The following is a 27,083-nucleotide window of genomic DNA, read 5'->3' on the forward strand; positions in this document are numbered from 1 at the left end:
AGGAGGACCAAAAGAAGCGGGTCAACTGGAGCTAAGCTGTTGCTGCAATCGAGCACAGTGGCTCCAAGAATTCGATTGCAAGACATTTATTTCGTCAGAAAAGGTAAAATGCCGATCATCGGTTCTAGGTGGATATCAGGATATTCTGTTTCTAGCAATAAAGTTCATATTACACAAGGGTAATGGCACAAAGGGGCGATTACGATGACTAATCCAGAGAAAGGATGTGGTCGCGTAACAGAGGCGACAAATCAGGAACGTTAATTGGTTATACATACGAGGCACTTATCAGATTTTAGGAAAGAAGAAAGAGGACGGGCTCGCGCGCTCGTCCCCGTGACCTCGAGCTAACGCCCTGCTCGCGCACTTGCCGTTTCCCTGGCGTTCTGAGAAGACATGTTGGCGTGGCTGTGCACCGCAACTGTTCTGGCCGTCACCGTTGTAGACGGCGCCATCTTTCCCAACGACCCGGAACTGTACAAAATCGGTGAGTGTCTCGATAGGTACGCATTTACGCGCGCAAGGTAGCGCGACGGACAACCTCGCATTCCTTTGAGTACTATTCCCATGCTCTGCGCCGTCACTGCGCAGTGTCCCTGAACGACCACTGTGACAGCAAGGACCACAAGCAGAGCCTGAACGACACGTCGGCGCCTCAGTCGGCAGGCATCCTGACGTCGAAGCAGCTGCGCGACCTCCGCGCCACGGGCGAGAACGGCTGCAGCTTCGAGTTCTCAGCGCCGGGCAGCTCGGGCCTCATCGTCTCCGTGGTCGAGATGAACCTGCGCAGGGGCGTGCTCAACGAGTCCTGCATCGACTACATCTCGGTCAGTTAATACGGTCGATGTGCGCGAAAGACGATGCAAAGCCGTCGCTCGGTCATGTCCTTGTCGGCGTATGCATAGTGCTTGCAATGGACATGACGTCGACGGGCCGGCTCTGTCACGTTCCGGCTCCCAAAAGGCACGTTTTGCCTTTCCTGGGTGGATGACGACTCGGGTTCTGCGAAAACCGTAGTCGCAGTACCTTCTTCGTTCTGACCCATGCTTTCGATTTTTGAAGCGAGTTCGGTTTGAGCGCGTTCCTCTAGCAGCAAAAATGTTGACTGTTTGCTTTGCTGGCAAGCGGCAAGCCAGCACAGGCCAACACAAAATGTAAAGCCATTGCTGCCTACGCAGCGCTGACCTCTTGGGCGCTGCTCGCAGGTCATCACCAAGTTCAACTTCGGCTCCGACAAGGATGAGCGGTGCGGGTGGATCACGAAAGAGGACAACCACCACTTCACCACGACGCACTCGCTGCAGCTGAAGCTCTTCTCCAAGACTCCGCTGACGCAATTCTTCGACAACCACATCCTGGCCATGGTCGCCACCAGCTACACCGAGTGTGAGTGGCCGCGCCAATGCACTGCTTTCTGCGTCATATATTGGGCTCGGCCATGTGGCTCACGGAACCGAACCGAACGGAACCGAATCCTGACCTCGGCAGATGTATTTCCATGGGGTTGGAACGCAGAAAGTCCTGTGTGCTGTGCGAAGTCGGCACACGCTTTTTGATAACCCGTGGCGGGCGGAATTAATTTACACACCTCCGCCAAAGGCGTCTCACAAGCCCAGCTTTCAGGGACATGGCCGTTTAGTGCGGCAAACTGCCACCACGGGCCGCTTCACCCTGAACTCCTTCTTTCTCTTTTCTTTTCCTCTTTCCTGCCTCGCATAGCCGCATGCAGGCAGACGGGAGGGCGCACAGCTGCGGGGTTGGGCTGGGCGGTTAACCATTGTTCGGATTCCACACTGTAGGAGGAGGAAGGAGCAAGTAGGGCTTTGTGGGCGAAAAAGAACTATCAATGCGGCGTGAAGCCTTCGCTGCGCCTGAGGAACGCATGTTCAGTAGCAGGATATTGAGAAAGGCGCCTAGTTAGAAGAGAAAGAGGGGACGTTAAAGGCAAGATGGCTGAAGGGCTTGTTGAGGCCGTTCGATAGGGTCGCCGTGTGGAGTGAAAACGCGTGGTTCTTTTTGGCGAGTTGTAAGGTAGAGAAGAGATACATCCCAGCAGAAGCAGGACGCAGTGATACAGTGTGTCATGTCTCACCGGCGCCGTATCTTTTCGCTGCATTACAACTAGCCCAAAGTGCCACCTTAGTGAACTCCGGGAATTAGGGTCGTGATTAGAAGCCAAATTAATATGTATAAAAATAAAAAAATCAAGCACGCCGAATGCAGGGATGTCAGATGCTTGTAGAAGAATTTTTTGGGCGAACGCAATGGAAGCTTCCAAAAGGCCAATCTCAACAATCATTTGGGGAGTTAGTTGCAAGATGCCGTCTTGGTTGTGTAATTGCTGTCGCCTATCTTTGTGGCGGATCAGTGAGCCAGCTCTTTTATCGGCGTAATGCCATGTACACTTTTCGGAAACACGTTGAACTCATCAGCACGACTATAGTTCAGCGCTATATTTCGCGAAAAGTAACGGTTATAAATTTTCTTTCTTTTTTTTCCGAGGATGGTTACTGACTGCAATGCACTCCCTGAGAGAGTGATATCCGCTGTTGACTTTCTGAAGGCCTTTGATGATGTATTTTAGTTACTGTATAGAGATATTCTTTAGTTTTATTTGTCGTGCATGCTTTTATTACTGACTTATTGCCCTTGTATGTTATATCTTTGTGCCCTTCCTGCTTGCACCCAAGCAAGAGGTCTGCAGTATTGGGTAAATAAGTAAATAAATAAATAAATACAGGACTTCGTGTTCAGAACTTAGCGTATCTTACATCAACTGGTGAAACCACGAATAGCGGCGCACTCCAGGTTTTTTTTTTTTTGTGACCGTAGTGAGACACTCCTGTGCAATCTGAGGAGACTGAACGTTCTCTTGGACACCGTCTCTCACATCGTGTACCCTCAGCGTTCATGAACTGAGCGGCCAACAATGGCTTTGCGGGACAGTGGTACAAACACATTGTTTAAATTAAGGGGCTCAGATGGAGCAATTGCCGACAGACCACAGTAAGGGTAATCCGTCATGTACATCGAAACCACCACCACTGCTCTCCCAACAACCTGCACAGAGCATGAGTAGGATTGTTTCTTGGTTCTGTTACGTAGTTACCAAACAAATCCATGTATCATTGTTTGCGCTTGTTTGTTAAATTATCCTAGCCCGAAGAGTCGCCGCGGTGGCTAAGTGGTTATGGCGCTCGGCTGCTGGCCCGAAAGACGCCGGTTCGATCCCGGCCGCGGCGGTCGAATTTCGATGGAGGCGAAATTCTAGAGGCCTGTGTACTGTGCGATGTCAGCGCACGTTCAAGAACCACAGGTGGTCGAAATTTCCGGAGTCCTTCACTACGGCGTCCCTCATAGCCTGTGTCAAAGCTGCTGCAGGCAGAGTAACCTGGGAACTGGGAAAAGCTGCAATGAAATAATACAAATTCGTTCCATTACGGGCTATGAGGGACAGCGCACTGGAGCGCTTCGAACTAATTCGACCCCCCGGGGGTAAACAGCCGGAGCGTTGTTGCATTTCGCGTACGCTGAAATGTGGGCATAGCGGCTGGGTCCTGAGCCGGCCTTACATCACCTGGCACCCTGTGCAAGACTTTGCCAACCCCCCCCCCCCCCACCCGCCTCTCTCTCTTTGAATGTATTTGTGGGGGTGTTTTTAAATTTTTTTGGCCGTCCTAACGGGGGGCACTTCTAGTTTTCATTCCTTTAACAGTCTCAATGTAGTATTTGTACTGGCGTAGGCAGGACACTTAGTTGTTTTTTATTTTTATTCCCCCTCTAATTTATACCCCTTGACATACTTTGATCTTGCTATTGGCGGTCAATTTTTTACACGTTTTCATAGCATTTTTAAGAAGATGAATCTTAAAAGCAAGCTGCTTGCGATAACGCAACTCATCTATTATACTGGTGAAATAGAAAAATTTATTGCTTAAAATGATTACAGCCCAGCCTCAAAGGACAGATGCAAACGTTCTTCAAAGGAGGCTCTCAAGACAGTCGCTTCAGACGATTGATATGACATCGCGACTAACCCTGTTAATCCGTGGTTAACCCTCTTCCACCTGGCGGCCTCTTACGATGTCACTCTGGGAGGTGCGGGAGAAATAACTGCGATATCATGACAATCTGCCGACGAAGCAGCGTAGCAGCGACTGGCAGCGTAGCGGCTGGCAGCGTCGCAAATTGCGACAGCCACCATATTTACCATTTATATATACCGTTATGAACTGCTCCCTTGATGACGTCCATGTAAAAGCGCTTTTTCGTAGCACAGAAGTGGACACAAATAAACTCACCAATTTGTTTGCAAAAATGGAAAAAAGTGGGCGGTATCCTGCGGTATCTTTAAAAGCGAAGTTTCGTACCTCAAAGGCGAAGCCTCATTTTTTCAGTTGTGTTACACAGGATGGATCCCGGCAATACATCATGCATGCATATTACAGAAGTCAGAATGAAGGAACAGCAAAAAAAGTCGCCAATAGCTGCAGCAATAAAAGTATGAATAGTGATCATGCGTGAAATTTTTCATTCATACATTCATACTAATATATTTTCTATAGAAGCGAGCACATTTATTAAAATTAGTTGACCAAAACAAAAGGTTCTGAACCCTATAAGTGCAAACTCGAGTCACCATATTCGGACAACGCTAGAGCCGCTACTTTGAAAGCATTACAGGTGAACGTGACAGTAAACACCTGAACGTCTATCTAGACGCTATTTGCTTCTAGACTCCAAATTCTGTGTTTGCCCGACAACAGCTGAACAGCTTCAGAATGTTTCTGAGTAAAGCTATATCAAATTTTCTTAAATAAGTATTAAAAGAATAAATTTCTGAGTAAAGCTATATCAAATTTTCTTAAATAAGTATTAAAAGAATAAATTTAAACATTTATATCCGCGAATACTTTTTGATGTCGGCCGTTTTAATGACGCTACGCTCTTTAAAAGTAACAAGAATAGCTAAAATTCAGGCGAGCTAGCTCTCATACCCTAATATATCATGATCACACACTCCAATAAACTTTTTAGATAATAGCAAAGGGCTGACAATTTGCAAAGTTGCTCCACGACAAGCATATATGAACAGCCGCGAATACTTTATGTAGCTGCTAATGCATGGTCATCGTAACAACCTTCTTTATTTAAAGCTCCGGTCGAGACACTGTGTTCGAGCTTTGACATGTGTTCTTGTCTGCAAGGCAAAAGTCACCCGATAAAAAGTAAGCGTCGAAATGGACGCAACTATAGCAGTCCGAACCATTTCTGCAGCGTAGCTCGCTACCGGGCGCCATCTTTCATATTTTAGGCAATATCAGGTTTCAATTAAAAGGCCTCAGGAAGCTTCTTGATCAAAGCTATGCCATATCGTTGCACACCATTTTAAACACCATATATTTGGGTACCTAAAACCGGGAAGCATTTTCGATATCTATCCGTGTTACGGTGCTATACAGGTTCAAGTCTGGAAAAATGCCAAAACTTTGGCCCCCTCCCGTAGGCAGCATCGTATAACATTCAAACGCGCTGGGAAGCTCGTGTATTAATAGCACAGGACTGAAACTTCGGCACATTCCTCAGCTAAGCGTATATTACACAAATCCACGAAGCATTTTCTTGTAGGTGCTTTTGTTCACGTTTTACGAGATTTTTTGTACCCCTTCCCATTCAGTTACGCTCCCTGTCGCCGCCACTGCCGGTAGATGGTGCAAGTAGTAGATGTCCCAGAAAGCTGGGCATGAATAATAATAATAATAATAAAAGACCGCGGCGGCTGCGTTTTTATGGAGGAAAAACGCTAAGGCGCCCGTGTGCTGTGCGATGTCAGTGCACGTTAAAGATCCCCAGGTGGTCGAAATTATTCCGGAGCCCTCCACTACGGCACATCTTCCTTTCTTCTTTCACTCCCTCCTTTATCCCTTCCCTTACGGCGCGGTTCAGGCGTCCAAGGATATATGAGACAGATACTGCGCCATTTCCTTTCACCAAAAACCAATTATTATTATTATTATTATTATTACTATTATTGTAATAATTGGTTATTATAATAATAATATTAATAATAATTGCTTTTTGGGGAAAGGAAATGGCGCAGTATCTGTCTCATATATCGTTGGACACCTGAACAGCGCCGTAAGGAAAGGGATAAAGGAGGGAGTGAAAGAATAAAAACTGGTGCCGTAGTGGAGGGCTCCGGGATAATTTCGACCACATGGAGATCTTTAACGTGCGCGGACATCGCACAGCACACGAGCGCCTTAGCGTCTTGCCTCCATAAAAACTCAGCCGCCGAGGTCGGGTTGGAACCCGAGAACTCCGGGTCAATAGCAGCGCGCTAACCACTGAGCCACCGCGGCGGGTAACCAAGGCCTCTCTAGTTTCCCGATTTTGAAGCGAAAAGCTTCACTACGCGGGCCAGAGCCGAGCTTCGCGTGAGCCGAGCTGGTGAGTTATGCGCATGCGCGAAAACGAGTGACGTCACGCGCCGCGCAGGTTGTCGCTCCTCGCTGCTGCCGCCGCCGACTCTGTCGCTTGACCTTTCGGCGCAGCCGCGCGCTACTGCACATGTGCGTCATGTGCATGCGCAAGGAGGCTATATAATGCGCTTTCCAGAGAATAGGCGTGCGCACTCGACATGGAAGCGAAGGAGAGTGGGGCTGCTGCTAGATTACGCAGAAAAGCTGAGAAACTAAATTCACCCGATCCAGAAGTACTCGCTATATTTGGCTGCACAACAGCGAAAAAAATGATAAAGCCAAAGCTAAATCTGCAGCCGAAATACCTGAACAACGGGAAATACGCCTTGCTTTACGACGTCGGAAAGAATAATAATAATAATCGGTTTTTGGGGAAAGGAAATGGCGCAGTATCTGTCTCATATATCTTTGGACACCTGAACCGCGCCGTAAGGGAAGGGATAAAGGAGGGAGTGAAAGAAGAAAGGAAGAATAGGTGCCGTAGTGGAGGGCTCCGGAATAATTTCGATCACCTGGGGATCTTTAACGTGCACTGACATCGCACAGCACACGGGCGCCTTAGCGTTTTTCCTCCAAGGAAAGAAGGCGAAAAGCGTGTCTTGGCCGCATCTTCAGCCAGCAGCAGCAGCCAAGCGAGCGAGGAAGAGGAAACAAGAGAGTCAGAAGAGGAAAATCCCAAGACTGGCCGTTACAAGCTTTTCGCTTGTATATCTAGGCTTAACCAGAGCTAAGCCATTGTTTAATTTTTTTAACGCAGAATACGCCATACTGGACCAGATAGGGAAGAAAACGGAGGAGAGGAAAGAGGGAAGCGGTTGAGAGGACGAAAAAAATTGAAAGGGGACGCGTAGGTCGACTTCATTCAAATGAAAGCACAAAGAGTTGAACTGGCTGCGGGGCAAGATGCGCCGCCGGATGCGTAGTATGTCGTAACCAGAAACTACCGCCTACGCTTCCTGGCCAGGGGGAACGTTCGGGGGAGCTGGTGGATGTGTGTTCTCGATAATGTGTACTTGCGGGGCCATGTGAGCCGGGCCTGCCCCTTATGTCAGCACCTTACAGATCTCGCTATCATTTACGATAAGTATTGTACTTTACTGAGACGTATTGCGCACATTTTAGAGCAAGAGAAAAGGAAGATAGTTGGCTTACCCGCTGCGGACGCTCGGTGGTTAGGGCGCTCGGCTATTGAGGCGGAGTTCCCGGGTTCAAACCCGGCCGCGCCCGTGTGCTGTCCGATGTCAATGGACGTTAAAGATCCGCAGGTGGTCGAAATTATTCCCGCGCACTCCTCTACTGCGCCTCTTTCTTTTTCTTCTTTCTCTCCAACCTTCATTCCTTCCTTTACGAGTTCGGGTGTCCGTCGAGATGAGACATACTGCGCCATTTCCTTTCCTCAAAAGCCAATTTCCAGTTTTTAAAGTGGTTGGGCTTTTCTGAAAAATTCATTAGCTCGGCGCAGCACAGAAAAAAGCGTGGACTGTAATTTAAAGAGTGGTTAGCCGGTATTTGGGGTATATTACACAATCGAAAATGCGTGCCATCTGGGTGGTCGTCGAACAATGGACTGGCCTGTCGACATGGGGCTTGTAGCCGTCACTTCACTTCTGCGATCGGTCATATGCATGCGATCTACTTTTGCGTCGATGCTGATAAAATGCGGTCATGAATGGCTGGCCGCAGCGCAAGACGGCTCCTGCGGACCGGAGGAGTTCCAGTGTGCGTCCGGCGGCCGCTGCATATACAAGGGCTACCGCTGCGACAACGTCAACAACTGCGGCGACAACAGCGACGAGGCCAAGCTGGGCAACTCCATGTGCCGTGAGTCGAAATAATTTGCGTTCCAGAACATAAGGTGCAGAAATCCATTTATCAGACACAGTCTATATGTAAAGCTGCGGTGGACACGGTGCAGTGAGATAAGTGTGAACAGGTATGCATATTTGCGCGCTTTGAAAAATTATGCCTATTGTGGCTATTCGCAGTAAAGCGACAGCCGATGGATTTAGCGTGGTCGCAGCGAGCGGCGCAGTGGCCTCCCATTGCGCCGGGTCTGTGTTTAGTATACGGTCGATAGCGGGATTTAGTTGGCAAGCCCACACCATGTGATAAGTAGAGGCTATTTCTCCATAGTGTGGGCATTGCGGTGCATATAGTGTGGGATACCAAACGTTTAGTTTGAGGGGTGTTATAAAGGTACTCGTTTGAAGGTGTCTGAGTGTGTTCCTCAGTCTTGCTTAGTTCTTCATGCGGCAGAGGGTATGTGCGCCTCGCCAACCTGCGGTGTTATGTTATTCGTTGTAAGTGGTCACTGGTAGTGGCTCGCATTCCGCTGTCTAATCAGACGTCGGAGAGGCCCGGAGGAGAAGTGCTCGGGCATGCATGTGAGCAGCGGCATTCCCTCCCGTTTCGTCCATGTGGCCTGGGAACCAAATAATGTTGCCATTGATATGTTGGTGCTTGTTCAGTATTGAGAGTGCAGTCTGGAGTACTTGTCCTTACATAAGGTTCCTGCAGGAGTACTGGGAGTCTGTATCCCTGTATACATGAACTGGATAGATTCTAGTCGAGTATGCTTGTCGGGTAAAAAAACAGTTGTCGGGTTCATGTAAACGCTGTCGGGTCGAGTAAAATAACCGGAAGAGCGAGTCGAGTTAACTCGACTGACCCGCCTTTCCAAAAACCATGTCAACGCAATCGGGCTAGGAGTCTGGTAACAGGGAACTCTGGGAAAGAATTCGGTCATTTGATCAATCGACCATAATGGCATCCGCCGTCAGTCCCCGCGCTATTTCCGCCAGCGCATGTTGGACCGACCGGTAAGTGGAATGCATTCTGGCTTTAACTAATATTAAAATGCGAGCGAGGCGCTGGATAACAGACGGTAGCGCAATCAAGCGTGTTTAAAGACCTGCCGGCCGAAATGGCCAATCTCGGCTTCCACTGGACGTGGCATGGCAACGAGCCCGGTAATGAACCACCGCCGCACAGAGCACCACATTATGAACGCTTATCTATGACATAAAAAGGGTCATGAAATTAAGCTGATTGAGGGTGAGCATTATGATCATAACAGCAGACGGCACGGCCATTGCGAACGCGCGGGAACCCGCGGGCCAAAAGAGACCGGAAGCTTGCACAATAACTGCGAACCTAGGCGCTAGGCGCCGCTGCGATACTTACGCGCTTGAACAGAGTTCATGTAGACACCAGTCGGGACGAGTCAGGTGCCAGTCACCTAGCCCGACGCTGACTCTACCCGGTCCCGCCGGGTTCATGCAAACAGGGCTTGTTTGAATGTTTGAGCCGGGTCTGGTAGCTGGTGCAGGCACTATGGCTACCTCCTCTGCTGTGGGGTTCGTAGTTTTGATGGATGCGGAGTTAGTCAGACGTCCTTGTTGGTTGACAATGGCCAGGGTCATCCTTCTGCATTGAGGGCCGGCCGCGTGCACTGTCCGGAGATAGTCGTCCCACTTTCTGTGGAGGACTTCTGCCCTGGCGTTTCTTCTTTGTACGTTGAATTGTGGGTGCGTGTGTCTGGGAATCGGAAAGATGTAAGGTCTCTTGCGTTTTTTCAACATTAGTTGTGTTTGTAGAGGAGTAGGCAGCCCGTGTGGGTGGATGCAGGGCGGCGGTTCAGTTGGGATGTTCTCTGAGCCTCCCAGCTCTCCCGGAGAGTGTTGTGAACTCCAAGAGACATTAGACTGGTCGTTGGTGTCGACTTGGGAAGGCCCAGTGCAGTCTTGTAGGCAGTCCTGATGAGCCTCCAGTTTTCCTCTTCTGCTTGAAAAAGGCGAAGATACGCAGTCTCATAGGCTAGACGTGATACCACGAAGGTTTGGACTAGACGGACAGCCTCCTTCTCCTTTAGCCCATGGTTCTTCTTCCTGATTCGGGAGAGCATTCTTATTATTTTTTGTGTTGTCTTCGTGAGTTTGTTGATGGTCGTGGTTTTCTGTCTTCCCTGTGTATGTATGTGTTGCCCGAGAATTTTGGCGTCAGTCAGTCTTGGTACCTCTTGTGCGTGGAAGTACATCTAGATGTTTGTATTATTAGGTTGTCCTGTGTTCTTGAGTATTAAGAGATCGGACTTTTCCGGCGCGCATTGGAGCCCCCAGGCCCTCGTGTACTGATGGACAGCATCTGCCGCTGCTTGAACATGCTGTTTCACTTCTGCATCGCTCCCCCTGTGGCACCAAATCGTGATGTCATCCGCGTAAATCACGTGGTGGGAGCCGCGGATCTTCTGCAACTCGAAAGGACAGTCCTCCATTGCTAAGTTGAATAGCAGGGGCGAATAACCGCGCGGCCAGGGGAGTCCCTCGTGGGCCCTTGAGTGATGGGCTTGGACCGGAGGGATCCTCGGTTGAGAACTGCCTGTCTCGAAATTAGAAGGTCCCTGACGCAAATGTAAGTCTTGGCTCCGCAGTTGCTGTCCGTAAGCCCGCCGAGGATCCCTGAGTGGAATGTATTATCAAATGCTTCCTTCAAGTCCAGCGCCAGGATGGCTCTTGTCTGGTGCTTGGTAGGCTCTTCGATTAGGTCCTTTTACAGATGAAGGAGGACGTCCTGCGTCAATATGCGGGGCCGGAAATCAAACTGTGTGGGCGGCAGCAGGCCGTTCTCCTCCAGGTGTCTGGACAGTCTGGTGGTGATGATTGTCTTGAAGAGCTTGCCGAGGCAGGAGATTCGAGAGATCGGTCTGAGATTGTTGAAAGAAGGGGTTTGTTGGGTTTGGGAATGAGTCTTAGGTACGAAATTTTCCATCATGTTGGGAGTCTGCCTTTGGTCCAATGCTCTGTGTTGAAGTAGTTTACGAGGATTGTGATCTGGTCGTCATGGAGATTATAAAGCATTCGGATAGTCATTCCATTTGTTCCTGGCACGGTGTTTCTTCTCATGAAGGCTAGCTCTTCTCTACCCTGCTTTACCGTGATCGGGGCGTCGAGCTCATCGTTAGGGAGTCCTGTGTATTCTGGATAGGTTGTTGGCAGATTTTTGCGTAAATATTTGTGCCGCAGCCTTTCAAGGATATCCTCATTGGTGCCAATGAATGAACGGATAATCTTGTTCATTCTGTCACGGGATTACAACTCGGTTTGAGCGGGGACAATGATAGCTCCTATCAAGTGCCATGACTTAGACACCATTACGTTGCCTTTAAGGCTGTCGCATAGTGAATTCCAATTTTGACGATTGAGAATGCACGCATAGGCTTCAGCTTGAGTGTTGATATGCTCTTTGCAATGTCAAAGCTTGCGATTGTGTCTACGTTCTTTCCAAACCTTTGTGAGGGATCGCCCTGCTTTCCAAATATAAAGAAGGTGTGGGTAGACGGCGGGGGCAATTTTCGGTCATTTGGATTTCCTTAGTAAAGCGAGTTAGGCTGTTCCTGATGGTTTGGGTCCATTCGTCTATGACGGTGATGGGGTTGTCTGAAGAGGGTTGCGTCTCCCACCATTTGTGCCAGTCCGTGAGACGAGCAGTGCCGCACTTCCTCTTAAATCTGCCGGTGGTTAGGCTGATGGATAGGATATGATGGTCGCTGCCCAAGTGTTGGTCGGCGTTGGCCCAGCTTGGGTTTGCAGCATTCTTGACTAGTGTGAGGTCGAGGCAGGTGTCTCGAGTGACGCTGTTGCCCATTCTGGTTGTAAACGTGGGGTACGTGAGAAATGTGAGCCTTTCGCGAGCAAAGATCTGGGCCAATTCTCGACCCCTGGGCGTGCTCGTCGGGTATCCCGATGGTTGGTGCGGAGCGTTAAGACGTCCCCCTCCCCCCGCCAATCACGCAGGGAGCCTTGCCGCTAGCGCCAGAAATCTGTTAATAAAGTCCTAGTCTGGGGTGTTTGTCTTCGGGTGGGATGTAGATGTTTAGGAGGTGGATTCCTTCCTCGCCTCTGCGTTCAGGTAGGAGAGTTAATGTACAGTGAGGTGTGTCGTCTGTAATGGGGTCATTATGACCGTGTAGGGTTTGTGGACAATAGTGGCGGAGAGCTTATCGTGTTTCTGTTCTCTATAGCCAGTCAGTTTAAGTTCCATCGTGAGTAGTTGCTGAATAAGTATGGCCTCCGGAGGCTCCTTTTCTGGAAGATGCAGAGGCCTAAGGGCGATTCTTTTCTTTTGAAACCCCGTCAGTTCCACTGCCATAACGTCACTCTTGGGACGTGTAACATGATGAGAGGTCTGTGGCGTTATCGATCCTCGTGTGATAGTATCTATCGTAGCAAGTGCACGTGTACTCTTGTGATGCTCGGCGCATGCGTGACGTACTCAGTGTCTGTATATATACTTGTCAGGTTGCAATAAACGGGGGGCTTATTTCCTTTGGGCATGGGCCTGGGGGCCACGCATTAGTCTTCGTCGATGTGTCGTCCTGCGAAACACCACATGGTGTCAGAAGTGGTTGTCCAGATTATACGGGACCCACGGCAGACGTAAGGTTACCGCCTGTGGCCTGCCTCCAGCAGCATCGTTTACCAGCCGGATAAGAGCCCAGAAAATGTCGGAAGAAACGAAGGTTTCGTCTCAGCCTTTTTTTGTGCAGCCGCCAGCGAGCTTCAACTTCGAGAAAACGTCCGAGTGGCCTGGGTGGATACAAGAATTCGATGACTACCGATTCGCCTCAGGACTTAATGAGCGAACTCAAGAGGCTCAGGTGCGTACGTTGCTGTACACGATGGGACGACAGGCACGCAACATTTTCAAGACTTTCAACTTGTCCAAGGAAGATTCGAAGAAATACGACGTGGTGAAGACACAGTTCGACACCCATTTTGTCGCCACAAGGAACTTAGTCTACGAAAGTGCGTGCTTCCATCGCCGCCACCAAGAACCAGGCGAGTCTGTAGATCAGTATGTTACAGAGTTACATACGCTGGCCGATAGATGCGACTACGGGGAGATGAAAGAGCGGATGATTCTCGAACGGTTTGTAGTTGGACTACGGGACGCAAAGTTGTCGGAAGCTCTTCAAATGGATGCGGCGCTGACTCTAAAAAGTTCTCACCAAGGCACGCCTGAAAGAAGCTGTGCAGCAACAGCAGCAGGATCTTCGGAGCGTTGTGGACCGCGAAGAGCATGAATCCCTGACGAGGGCCGAAATCGACATTGTTCATAGGCGGACATCGAACCAGAGACGTCCGGATCACCAGACGTGTGCCGCTTGCGGTAGGGGCCCTCATTCGAGGTCGTCGTGCCCGGCCAGAGGAGCACTGTGCTACGTGTGCCAGCGCCGGGGACATTTCGCAGCTGTCTGCTCATGGACACACAGGACCACGGAACCAGAAGCATGGCCTTCAGAGGTAGGCATCCGCAGTCCTCGGGGTGAGCTACCGAACATGAACTGTGTGACATTTTCCGTGGGAGATTTGGCTGTGTCATCTGCAAAGGCTCGCTTTGTTCAGATTGCTATTAATGGTGCAGTTGTTTCGGCGAAAGTTGACACGGGAGCCGAGGTAAATGTTGTCCCAGGGTCGTTTCCAGCGCTGCGAAAGGTACTACAGCCTACTGATGTTATTCTGATGGGACCAGGCGGTGACAGGTTGAACTTGAAGGGAAAATTTACTGACGACATTCTGTGGAAGCGTGCTGCCGTTAGACAGGATGTTTTCGTTGTCGATTCGGTGAGCAATGTGATTCTTGGCTTACCCGCAATACAAGCCCTGGGAATAAATTTGTGGACGAAGCATCAGTTCATCAGGTAGTGCAGACGCGTTTTGGTTCCTTGTTCCGTGGTCTGGGGACCATGAAAGGCGAATACTCTATTCGTCTTAAACCAGATGCCGTGCCCTATGCCATTCACACTGCTCGTCGCATACCCATCCCGCTGCGAGACGGCGTAAAACAAGAGCTGGAAGAGATGGAAAAGAATGGGGTCATTCGTAAAGTTCAAGGGCCTACGGAGTGGTGTGCTGGCATAGTGCCCGTCTTGAAGCCGTCAGGAAAAGTGCGAATATGCGTGGACCTGACTCAACTGAACAAATCGGTGCAACGCGAACGGTTTGTGCTCCCCACTGTTGACGAGACACTCGGGTTGCTCAGCGGTGCCGTCAAGTTTTCCAAACTCGACGCAAACTCGGGTTTCCATCAAGTAAGGTTAGCAAAGGAATGTCAGCCGCTTACAACCTTCATTACTCCGTTTGCCCGTTATTGCTTTGAGCGGCTACCCTTTGGCATAACTTCGGCTCCGGAGTATTTCCAGAACCAAATGTGCAAGATTCTTGAGGGAATTCCGGGCGTCGTGAACTTAATGGACGATGTCCTTGTCTTTGGCTCTACTCAGAAGGAACACGACGAAAGGTTGTTTCGCACCTTGGAACGCTTGGCCGAAAACGGTGTCACCCTAAACAAAGAAAAGTGCCAGTTCAGTGTAAAAGAGCTTTGTTTTCTTGGGTGCCGCGTGAGCCAAGGTGGCATACGCCCGGATCCAGCGAAGGTTCGCGCAATTGCAGATCTAAAGCCGCCATCGAACGTTGAAGAAATGCGCAGATTTTTAGGTCTTGCCAATCATTGTTCACGATTCATTCCAGACTTGGCTGAGCAAACGACGCCTTTGCGTCAACTGCTGCAAAAGAACACAGAGTGGGTCTGGGCAGCGCCTCAGCAGATAGCTTTAGATAGAGTGAAGAGTTCTATCTGTTCAGATAGGTGTATGGCTAAGTTTGATGCACAACGTCCAACGATTATTTCTGCAGATGCTTCGTCGTATGGCCTAGGAGCAGTTTTACTGCAAGTACAACCGAATAAAGAAAAGCGGCCAGTGGTTTTCGTCTCAAGGTCATTGACACCAACTGAGATGCGCTATGCGCAAATTGAAAAGGAGTCTTTAGCTATAACATGGGCCGCGGAACGTCTCGAAAGCTATGTGCGTGGACTGCACATCACTGTGGAAACGGTCCACAAACCATTGGTTGCTTTGCTAGGAAAGACTCCGCTTGATCTGGTTCCGCCTCGCATTCAAAGGTTCAGAATGCGGCTAATGCGGTTCAGCTTTGAGGTGCAGCATGTCCCGGGCAAAAATCTCGAAATAGCTGATGCACTCTCCAGAGCACCAGTGGCAAGCCAAAAGACGAAGAACTTTCTTTCGGTCCATGAAGTCAACTGTTACGTTGCCGGCGTGTTATCTGAGTTGAGCGAGTCGCGGCACTTCGGGCTAGTAGCCGAAGAACAGGCGAAGGACGACACTTGTCGTACTTTGTGTCGCTACGTCCGTGAGGGGTGGCCTAGTCTACATTCGTTATCTGCCGTTTTGAGGCCCTATTGGCAGGATCGCGCCGTTTTGAGCGTATGTAAAGGTGTCCTCATGCACGGCACTCGCATTGTTGTGCCACACTGCCTTAGAAGCAGAATGTTAAAACTGCTTCATGAGGGCCACCAGGGTGTTGTAAGGTGTAGAGCAAGGGCAAGGGAGTCCGTGTGGTGGCCAGGTTTAAGCGCTCAGCTTGCGGTATTGATTGCCGACTGCCGCACATGTTCCCAATTTCGCTTCCAGCCGTGCGAGCCAATGATCCCGACCGAGACACCTTTTCGGCCATGGCAAAGGGTTGCCGCGGATATCTGCCATGTGAAAGGCTGTAACTACTTGCTCATAGTTGATTACTTATCTCGATTTCCAGAATTGTGTCCGCTGACCTCTCTTAGCAGCACAGAAGTTATCATTTTAAGAAGGTGTTTTCTACTCACGGTATACCGGAAACGCTGGTAACCGATAACGGTGCTCAATTTGTCAGCCAAGAGTTCAGCCAGTTCGCGAACTGTTATGGATTCAAACGTGTGACGTGCAGCCCTAGGTACCCGCAGGCAAATGGGGAGGTATAAAGAATGGTAAAAACTCTGAAAGAGCTGTTGCTAAAATCTGGTGACCTACTTCTGGCTTTGTTAGCATACAGGGACACGCCGGCACCCGTAGGAAAAACGCCAGCAGAGCTACTCATGGGGCCGCGCCTTCGCACTACCTTGCCGCTCCACCCAAAGAAGCTGGCACACAAGACTTCCAATCTCAAAGAAGCACGGGAAAAAGACGCGGCTTTCAGGGAGACTCAGCGGCAAAATTATGATCGCCGGCATGCTGCCCGACATATGTTCCCGTTGGTGCCAGGTGATTCTGTTTGGGTCAAGGACTACAGGCGAAAAGGTGTGGTGCTTCAGCGCGCAAAGCGGCCCCGCTCGTATATTGTGGTTTTGGAGAGCGGGGGCCAGATTGAACGAAACCGGCGAGCGCTAATCAAGCAGGCGCCAAACAGAGGCTCGGATTCCAAGGACTGGGAGTATGAATTTCTGTCTAGCTTAGACGGTACAGAGGAGGACGGAAACTCTGTTTCTATTGAACAAACTGTCCCAGACGGTCCCGTGGAGAACGGAACCGAAGCTCTCCCAATTGATCCGTTGCAGCCGCCGCCGGAAACCTCTTCGCCTGCGGCGCAGGGTGAACATGTCACACGCTTTGGTCGAAAAGTAAGAAAGCCGCAACGGTGCGGTATTTGCGAATGTCACTCATGGAACCGCTTCCAGTGAATAGTTGTTGTATTTTGTTTTGCAAGTTGCTGCTTTTGTTTTCTGAAAGGAAAAGGGAAGATGCGGCGTTATCGATCCTCGTGTGATAGTAATAATAATAATAATAATAATAATTGGTTTTGGGGGAAAGGAAATGGCGCAGTATCTGTCTCTATATCGTTGGACACCTGAACCGCGCCGTAAGGGAAGGGATAAAGGAGGGAGTGAAAGAAAGGAAGAAGAGGTGCCGTAGTGGAGGGCTCCGGAATAATTTCGACCACCTGGGGATCTTTAACGTGCAATGACATCGCACAGCACACGGGCGCCTTAGCGTTTTTCCTCCATAAAAACGCAGCCGCCGCGGTCGGGTTCGAACCCGGGAACTCCGGATCAGTAGTCGAGCGCCCTAACCACTGAGCCACCGTGGCGGGTCGTGTGATAGTATCTATCGTAGCAAGTGCACGTGTACTATTGTGATGCTCGGAGCATGCGTGACGTACTCAGTGTCTGTATATATACTTGTCAGGTTGCAATAAACGGGGGGCTTATTTCCTTTGGGCATGGGCCTGGGGACCACGCATTAGTCTTCGTCGATGCGTCGTCCTGCGAAACACCACAAGGTCACTGACTCAGTCGTCGTCTGCGATTATGGGTCCAGTGAAACAGGACCTCTTGGGTAGGTTTTTCTTAATGTTTGCTATCTCTTGTATTTGTCTGATGTCCGCTCGGATGGGAGCGACTGCTTCCTCCATCATTTTCCGAGTCTCGATTCGGCTCTGTTCTCTATTCGCTCTATTTCCTATATTGTCTGTTGATAGATCTGGCCGGGCATGGCTTTTGTAACTGGAGCATCCTTAGGTGCTGGGTTCGGTGTGGGTGGCCAATTTGTGCGTGCTTTCGACTCCTGAGCGTTGAGCCGAGCTACGAGTGAGTTACTTGTGCAGTAAGTGCAGATACTTGTGCCTGGAGCTGTGTGTTTTCCTGACGGAGTGTTTCGACGGTAGTGTCTCTCTGTGTGGGGGGTGAAGTACTGGTAAAGGGAGGCAATTTTCCAGCTCAGCCGGGTGTCCGCATGTCCCTTGGCTTGCTGCTGCGGCTCCACTGTGGATAAGGAGCGGCCCGAGGACGTCAGCTTCTTTGGGTTCCTTTTGCTTTATTGCTGTTTTCCCTTGGCTCCCTGCTGGTTCCCGCGTGCGCGTCCTGGATCGCTTCCCGTTGGAGGAGCCGGTCCGAGGAAGGGACTTTGAGTTCTTTCCGCTGGGTGGATGTTGCTCCTTGGTGCGGGGTCTTCCCCGCTGTAGTTGGTCGACGCCGTCTTTGCGCTGATGTTCGAACTTGTGGCTGTCTTGTGCACAGGAGATTGGAACTTCTTCTTGCATTCTTTGGAGTAGGTCTTGTGAGGTCTGTTGCATAGGGTGCACTGGGTATGCATTCGTGGCCGCCTCAGTGAGTATGTTGCCGCATTCCGGGCACAGTGGTTTTCTGGGCAGAGGCAGGTGTCTATTCGGTGCCCAGGGGTTCCACTGTTGTTGCAGGTCAGTTTGGTCTTCCGGCAGATCTGGCAGCGACGTTCGAATCAGTCATAGTAGATGGTAAGAGAAAATTGGCGTCCGACGAAAACCGCCTCCGCGGGCGTGGTTTGGCCGAGTCTTCTTGTGCCGACTATTTAAGCTTCCGGAGAGTATAATACTCGGAAGATGGCGTCATCGTCTATCCAGGGCATGATATTATGAATTACTTCTTTGCAGACAAGGTCGGACAAAGTTATATAAGCTGATACTGGCAGGAGTTTGTTGTTTATCTTGGCGATGAGGTTTGCGTCTGCTTCGTTGTTCGTACAGACCATATCTTTTCCAGGCTAAGCACTCTAAGCATGGGTCGTTCTTGCAGTCCCTCGGATCCCTTCCTCCAACTCGAAAGAGCGCGCAGGGAACGCCTGCAGGTCGAATGTTTGTTTGGGTTTCATCGCGATCTTGCGTTTGAAGTTGTCCAGGTCTGGTAGTCGTGGAGATCTACGAGTTCGGATAGCGGGTGCTTCCTGCTCTTTGAGCGGTGGCGGACGTGGTGGTGGCTGCATTGCGCTTGCTATCTTCTTACGAAGCACGCTATTCTAGCCGGAGGTGTCTCCTGCCGCAGGGTACTCTTGTGAAGGCGGCTGCGTCTGGGCTGTCGTGGTGATGGTAAATTCCATTTCCCCGGGATCGTATCCTCTTATATGTGCCGGTGCGGTGTTACTATTTTCTGCCATGATGAAACAGGCGCCGGCGGGGCGATATGAGATGAGCGCAGCTGCTGTTGTTGCCCCCGCCGCGTCGGCGGCTAAGCAGAGTCGCGTTGGGAATCTCGCAGGAGTTAGGCTTAGCTCCATGCCTCGTGGCAGCGGCAATTAAACGGTCCGGAAATTGAGTTCGCTGGATTAACCGATGGAGTAGTGGTAGCAGTCGAGTCCGGGCTTCGAGCTGAATCCAGCAGCGCCCCCCCCCCCCATTTACCCATTTCATAGACACCCCCTTGTACCCCAGAAGAAGCAGAGGAAGCAGCTGTAGCAATAGCCATTGCCCAAACCCATGCTGCTTATATACTTAGCGATTCCAAAACAGCCGTTCTTAACTTCGCCCGCGGACGCGTCCATCCCCCCGCATGGCAGATATTGAGAATGTGCACCCTAAATCCCGATAGGCGAATTGAGCTCGTGTGGGTGCCGGCTCACTCTGGCAGTCCCGGAAATGAGGCCGCCGATAACATAGCCCGAGGACTTATTTGCCGGGCAAATGGCGACCCCAGCCGGGATTTCTCGAGGGAGCGGGCACACACGTTTTCAGAACTAACTCAACAAGCACGCCTTGCCCGTCGACTTTATCCTCCTCCCCACCCCCGCCTATCCCACTCCCAACAAATCCTCTGGAGGCGACTCCAGACCCGAACTCTTCCTACCCCTCAGCGTCTCTCCTACTTCCGCCATGTTTCCCCAGAGTGCACTCTCTGCGGAGCTCACACGCCACCCTGGACCACATCCTCTTCGGCTGCCCTGCCGATCCTCCCCCGCAGGGACAGCCCGCCATCGGTACATGGGAGGAATGGGAGGCCCTCCTTGCGTCGCAGGACCCGGACACGCAACTTCGCTGTGTGAACCGGGGTGCCAGTGCCATGGCCTTACCTGGCCTGGACACATGCGCGTAAAGTGATGGCTGTGCGGTGGCCCTGAGACCTTGCACGGTCCCAACTCGCTTGCTTAATAAAGTTTTCCATCCATCCATCCATCCATCCATCCATCCATCCATCCATCCATCCATCCATCCATCCATCCATCCATCCATCCATCCATCCATCCATCCATCCATCCATCCATCCATCCATCCATCCATCCATCCATCCATCCATCCATCCATCCATCCATCCATCCATCCATCCATCCATCCATCCATCCATCCATCCATCCATCCATCCATCCATCCATCCATCCATCCATCCATCCATCCATCCATCCATCCATCCATCCATCCATCCATCCATCCATCCATCCATCCATCCATCCATCCATCCATCCATCCATCCATCCATCCATCCATCCATCCATCCATCCATCCATCCATCCATCCATCCATCCATCCATCCATCCATCCATCCATCCATCCATCCATCCATCCATCCATCCATCCATCCATCCATCCATCCATCCATCCATCCATCCATCCATCCATCCATCCATCCATCCATCCATCCATCCATCCATCCATCCATCCATCCATCCATCCATCCATCCATCCATCCATCCATCCATCCATCCATCCATCCATCCATACATACATACATACATACATACATACATACATACATACATCCATCCATACATACATACATACATCCATCCATCCATACATACATACATACATACATACATACATACATACATACATACATACATACATACATCCGAAAATATCGGATGTCGCGCGATTTGAAGCGGAATTTCGGCAAAATCGGAAAGACGGAGCCCATGCAACGTGCGTCTGCACTCGACGAACGCTCCGCACTCAGCCCTCTTGCACTTGGAGCGTGTGTAAAAGCCAGCAAAATATTACCCACTCGCAAGTAGACTCTGGCTTCAGGTTTTCACACGCTTTAGTACTGAGATTTCTGTGCCCGTTAGAGAACCCCAGGTGACCTTATTCGGTGTTGTCCAGTACGGTGTGCCTCAAAGCCCATTGTTTTCTTCTGGCGCGCTTTTTTTTAACTTCCATTAGCCGCGGATGGGCAGGTCAAGAGGAAGAGCCTACACTTAAAATACAGTAATACGCCAATACGGGAGTAAAAAAGGGAGTGATCTGTCCCTTACCTCCTTTTTACTCAGTTCTGGTAAAAACGTAGCTGGTCATTTTTATACTACTATGTCTTTTGTCTCTTCTCAGCGTGTGGGCCGGACAACATTAGTTTACAGCGATGGGTGTTAGGCGCCCTCGCCATTCTCCTCGCTGTCGGCGTAACCGGTGGGTGCGTTAATGTTGCGCTCACGTGACATTAACGCAGCCACCGTGACCTTAATGTGATGTGACCTTACGGCATGGTCAACCCGGGTTGCATACGCCTACGGGCGGCTCTGTTTGGAACAGCCGCCTGTCAGTGAAGGGGTTATTCACTTGACCACTGCACCAGTCCGCCATGCAGGAATATACCCCAAAACTAAACCCCTTAAACAGCTATCGCTGAACATCGCGTTACACAGTCGTAACCCTCCTGTGAGGTTTTTGTTTTTTTTTAACATGCCCACACTGCTATTTTTTCTCTCAGTGATGCCGCTCAGCTCGCTGGTCCTGATCATCCTGGGCCTGGCCGACTTGTTCGTCACGTGGTGCATCGTGCTGATTTGCTTCATCCGGTCGGCCCTCTCCAAGCAAAAGGTAAGCGAGACGGTCAATGCGATGCGTGTTTTAAGCTCTTCAGGGGGAAACTTGGCGACCACCTCGGGTTTTATCGCACAGCTGGCAGCAGTTGTACGTTACGTTTACTGCTACAGCACCAATGGACTGCGAGAGATTTTAAGGTCTCAACTGACAGCAACTCTTCTTCGCCCATGATCACGTTGCGGCGATGGCAAGCAAGCAGAATTATCAACAGCAAACTGTTTATTTCGAGTAACCTCTGCACACCCACCTAAAGCGCGTGTAGCAGCCGTATGTCACAAACGGTCTGTAGCTGTCAGCTGCGATCTGTTTTCTAAACGATTGCGAACTTTCTTATGGCGTACTCCAATCGGCGATCCGGAGTCAGCTTCCTTGCTGCGCAAAACGGAAGAGCGTGTTTCAATGGGCGATTTGGATTCGGATCCTAGAGTTCTGATTGGATCACGACGGTACATGGTCGTTTAGACTCCCTGTAGTCGGATACAACTCAAGTCCCTAGTGAAGCTCCGCCCACATTCAGGACCGCCGAACAGAATTCTTCCGTGACAAAAAGTTGACCGTTTCATCTCGTGAAAAAGTCATACAGGACACCATGGATCATAGAGTGTTACCATCTGCTGCTTCAGCGTGAGCCTACTATAAAGATCTGCCTCCCTCGCGGATTAGGAAAGCTGCTCCGGATCGCTGATTGGAATCGCCATTTGGTACACTTCCACCTTTCGGAACAGCCGCGGCCGGCATGGTATCCGTGGTCTCGTGCTCAGGCGCCAAAGAGTGATCCTTAAACAAAGAGCCGCCGTTTGGAAGAAACTCTTTTCATTTTTTGTGCACACTTGCCGCTAAATTTGCGACGAGGTTGTCCTTCCTGCATCCCCTCCCTATCTCCTGGCACCGTCCGCCATTTGAATGTAGAACTGTCTTGTTGGCCTTCACCTCGCAGTTTCCACAATTGTGTCTGGATTCTGAGCACATCTACTGATTAAAAAGTCATATCTGAGCAAAGAATTCCGGGAATTGACCGTTTCTGTCACTACCCCCTTGAGACCAACATTGCCTGTACCTCTTCTTGTGCCGTCGGCGCTATGTATTGTACCTAATCATTCTTTTAGGAACCGGGCTTGTCTCAAACCACAGCAGCAGTTGCTTTATAAACGTGCGTATGAAAAAGAATTTTACACATGCTACGTTGAGAGGCATACGTCCTGACCTGGATGAAATGTGGGAGATAAGATTGCCTGGCGCGCAGAGCGCACTTTGTCACTCACTTTGCGCGGTATTTGTGGCGTATGTGAGCGCATGGAGCAAAAATTTTCAGTCTGTTACCAACTTAACACCCGGGAGTGCGCATTTTCACGTCGTTAACGGCAATGTCCCATGCACTTTTCTCTTTTCTCCATCCGTTCACAGCAGCAGCAGCAGCGGACAAAGGGGTGAGGGCGGGGCTACTGAGACGCGGAGTACCCGGGTTCGAACCCGGCCGCAGCGGTTGCATTTGGATGTAGGCGAAATGCTTGAGGCCCATGTACATTGCGACGTCAGTGCGTGTTAGATGATCACAGGTGTTCTAAATTGTCCGGAGCCCTTCACTACGGCATCTCTCATCAAAATAAAACTGGTTTTACAGCGAAGCTGTATGCCTCTACCGTCCAAGGAAATTTTCGTGCCGTTGTCGCAAGCAAATTCGCCAGGCTAAACATTGAATGCAAACTGCATATCTCCTTTGAAATCAGGCATACAGCACATAGCTCAGTACGCGTTTTCAATAATGAAACGCACACAACAAGCATCGAAACCACATCATGGATGATAAGCCACGTGTGAACAATGGCATCACCGTCGGACGCGTTCCAGTAAACATAAGGTTTGCACCTGCTTCGAAAGGGGGTTGAGGTCATTCGTAGTCCTCATGTGAAGTGTGAACCACATAATGTATGATACCGGCGCCTGCAAACAATGCGAAGCAGGTTCCTTCTCCTCGCGTGTGTTTCCCGGTAAAGATTGCGGTTGCGTAAGCTACTCCGAGTAGAAAAGTGCCCAACAGCAGCATAGAAATCACCTATTGACGTCACTACGCTTTCATATATAACAGAGAAACCGGTCTAGCAACTCATTCACTAAATCTGTGTATATCATACTGATCACAAAGCAGTCGTGAATGTCGTCGTGAAGTAATAAAGGGTAATACAAGTATGCATTTCACTTTTCTGAGATTTCACTCTTTCTAGAGCCATGTGTGTTAATTTTCAAGTGACATCGCAATGGGTCGCAATCAGACGTCGTAGTGGAACAGCTTCGCTGTCCAACCACCTTCGCAGCGGGAATTGGAGCCGCAATTTTTTTTTTTAGGAAAGGAAATGACGTAGTATCTGTCACACCTCGGTGGACACCAGAACCGCGCTTTAAGGGAAGGGATAAAGGAGGAAGTGAAAGAAGAAAGAAAGAGGTGTCGTGGTGTAGGGCTCCAGAATAATTTTGACCACATGGGAATCTTTTACGTGCACTGACATCGCACAGCACATGGGCGCCTTTTCCGTGGCCTGAGTAGCTTTGGGACGCTAAATTCCCTCAAACGAAATCAAATCAGATTAGCTGGACGACGATGCTACACACCTAGTTGGGGATCTTTAACGTGCACTGACATCACGCAGCACATGGGCGCCTTTTCTGTGGCTTCAGTAGCTTTGGGATGCTAAATCTACACAAACCAAACCAAATCAGATTAACTAGATGATGATGCTACACATCTAGATGAGTATCTTTAACGTGTACTGGCATCGCATAGCACACGGGCGCCTTTTGCGTGGCGTGCGTAGCTTTAGGACGCTGAATCCCCCCGAACCAATCCGAATGAGATTAGCTGGATGACGATGCTACACACCTAGATTAGCCGCTACATACCTTTACATTTATCGGCTACGCTAGGGGGCTTGCTCCAGCGCAGAAAGGAAAGGCGAGGAAAGATAAGCGCCGAAACAACCTCGCGCAATGTTCACGCCAAGGTCAGCGCATCGTGAAGCGTCGTGCATTATCGCGCAAAATGTTGCCAGTACACTGAAGGTTGCGCTGCAGAGCCAACTGCGCCTGTGCATTGTTGAGCCTGAGCTTTCCGGCTTGACCCGGCGTTCCCGTGTTCAGCGGCTTTGGTGGTGTGCGACACATGAGACATGCGATAACTCAGTGACAGAACGCTTTAACCACTGAGCCATAGCCACTCATCGGTACGGAGCCAGAGTTCTCGGGTTTGTTGCCGTGTTGCGAAATTCAGAACGCTCGTGTGCATTCAGGGGGTATCCACGTGAAGTCAGGGGCGCCATTTTGTCTAGTACCTATCTCCAGCAATGCAGGCCTGAGCAAGAGGCGATAATCCGTTTGAACACACCGGCGGCTTTAATTCGCACAGACAAATAAATGATGACGTTGGTGAATACTCCCTACTCAGGCGCTTGACGACGGCTTCCCGAAGTGTGCTGTCCTCACGCTCGTGAGCCGACCACATAGCTTTGGTAGGTGTTGCCTCACGCTCGTAGCTTTCACTACACGGCGAGCCACGGCCAGTAACGCTGCACATTAGGGCAAATAGGACGCGGCCGAAAGCAATCCTCCGATCTCTGCTATGGTGCGTCGCCCTGTCACGCCTTCGGCTCTAGCAGGTAAAAGCCGTAAAAACCAACTGCGCAGGCGCTGCAGGACGACCGCTGGGGCGCCCCGGCCGCGGCAAGCGGCGCTTCAACTCCCGAGGAGGCCGCGGACGAGAGCGCCACCGAGGCCGACGAAGACGACCAGGAGAAGGGCGCCGGCGACGCGGAGGAGAGCTCCTCGCAGAAGTCGCAGGACGAGCAGCCCTTCAAGAACCCGCTGGCCAACTCGATACGCGGCAAGGACGAAGACCCTGCGGCCCCCGCCGCGTCGTAGTGACCACGCCGGCTCCGTCTCACATGTCGGCTTTGGCCAGCCATCGCTTCGTTACTCCCTTTTCCTGCCTTCCCTTTCCTTTCGTCTACCCTACGCCTCCTCCTTCTCTCTTCATTATTCGTGATCCCCTCGCCTGGTTTCTTCTCCATTGTCTTCCCTCGTGCTCTCTTTCGGTATTCATTTTTTTAAGCTCTGATTTCTGTAAGTTCCCTACAGACCTTCAGTTCATTTCACTCCCCCCCCCTTTTTTTTTTCGTTTCAATCTCATTAGCCTCCGTGGAATCCGTCCTTTGTATTGCAAAATTTCACCCTGTCCTATTATCCTTTTTCAATCTCATTAGCCTCCGTGGAATCTGCCATCCTCTGTTATACAGAAGAAACCGCGTCCTCCAGCTGCTCTCCATTTTTTAAACTATATTCCTGTCCCTTTTCTGCCGCTTTTCAGTTGCACACTATTTTTTCCCCACCCGTATAACTTTTTCTTCTTCTAGCGGTCTTGTTATGCGGCCATAGTTGAGCAACGCAATTTCCGCCTATCCTCCTCGTATTTATTTTCCCTCCGCAACTCCCTCAATCACTCCTGTATTCTTTAGCGTGTTTCTAAAAACCGTAATAGCTGCTTATCTGCTGCCTTGAATTGTTTGTTCCTGCGTGCCTTATATATTCTGCACCCAGTTCATCTAAATACTCGTCTTTTTCTTGACGTTTGATGTTCGCCTTTTTGTTAGTTTGTTTTGCGTTCAGCTATTCGCTTCAAGAAGTGAGGTGGTACGGGCGCGAACCCGCACAGAAGGACCACCTGAACGGGACGTTTTCGCTACTTTGCGACGACATTGTCTCCGCAAGTTAAACGCGGGGAAAAACGCAAGCGAGAACTGAAAACTTCTGCGTTTGCGCAAATATTTTCCAATATTAACTTTTTTAAATACTTTACTGGAATAAACCGCCTGTTATGTTCATCGACCTGATGGTGCTTCTCCCTGCCTTGTGCATTTCTTCTAACGTGCATGTTTCATTTTGTCGGGCTAAACGGAGCAGTTCGATCCGAGACAAAGTTGATTGTTTCGGTGACTGACGTAGTCTTACCAGCGATCTGGAGGTGCCAGAGTGAACGTTTAATCCGCACTGCTCGATGCCTTTGCCAGAGAGCGCTGTGCTAATTTCACGCGTTGAGCTGAAGGATGTAACCTTCAGAGAACGTGATCGGGATCTACTCATGGGGTTTTATATTTTAAGGAGTTTTCGGCATATACATTCCCCCCCCTCCCTTCCCTTAAGGGAGACTGATACCCATATA

General features: G+C 50.2%; 1 protein-coding gene and 1 pseudogene across 1 annotated transcript; both read left to right on the forward strand.

The window, feature by feature from the left end:
• Positions 1–292: 292 nt before the first annotated feature.
• LOC144121708 (uncharacterized) lies at positions 293–26,747 on the forward strand. The gene is made up of 6 exons (XM_077655057.1): positions 293–487; positions 592–827; positions 1,206–1,386; positions 8,166–8,303; positions 21,762–21,871; positions 25,553–26,747. The coding sequence occupies exons 1-6, from the start codon at positions 397–399 to the stop codon at positions 25,784–25,786; spliced, it is 990 nt and encodes a 329-aa protein (XP_077511183.1). The 5' UTR covers positions 293–396; the 3' UTR covers positions 25,787–26,747.
• LOC144118532 (uncharacterized) lies at positions 12,982–14,185 on the forward strand (annotated as a pseudogene).
• Positions 26,748–27,083: the final 336 nt, after the last annotated feature.

This window comes from Amblyomma americanum, chromosome 2 (assembly GCF_052857255.1).
Source record: "Amblyomma americanum isolate KBUSLIRL-KWMA chromosome 2, ASM5285725v1, whole genome shotgun sequence".
Taxonomy (NCBI): Eukaryota; Metazoa; Arthropoda; class Arachnida; order Ixodida; family Ixodidae; genus Amblyomma; species Amblyomma americanum.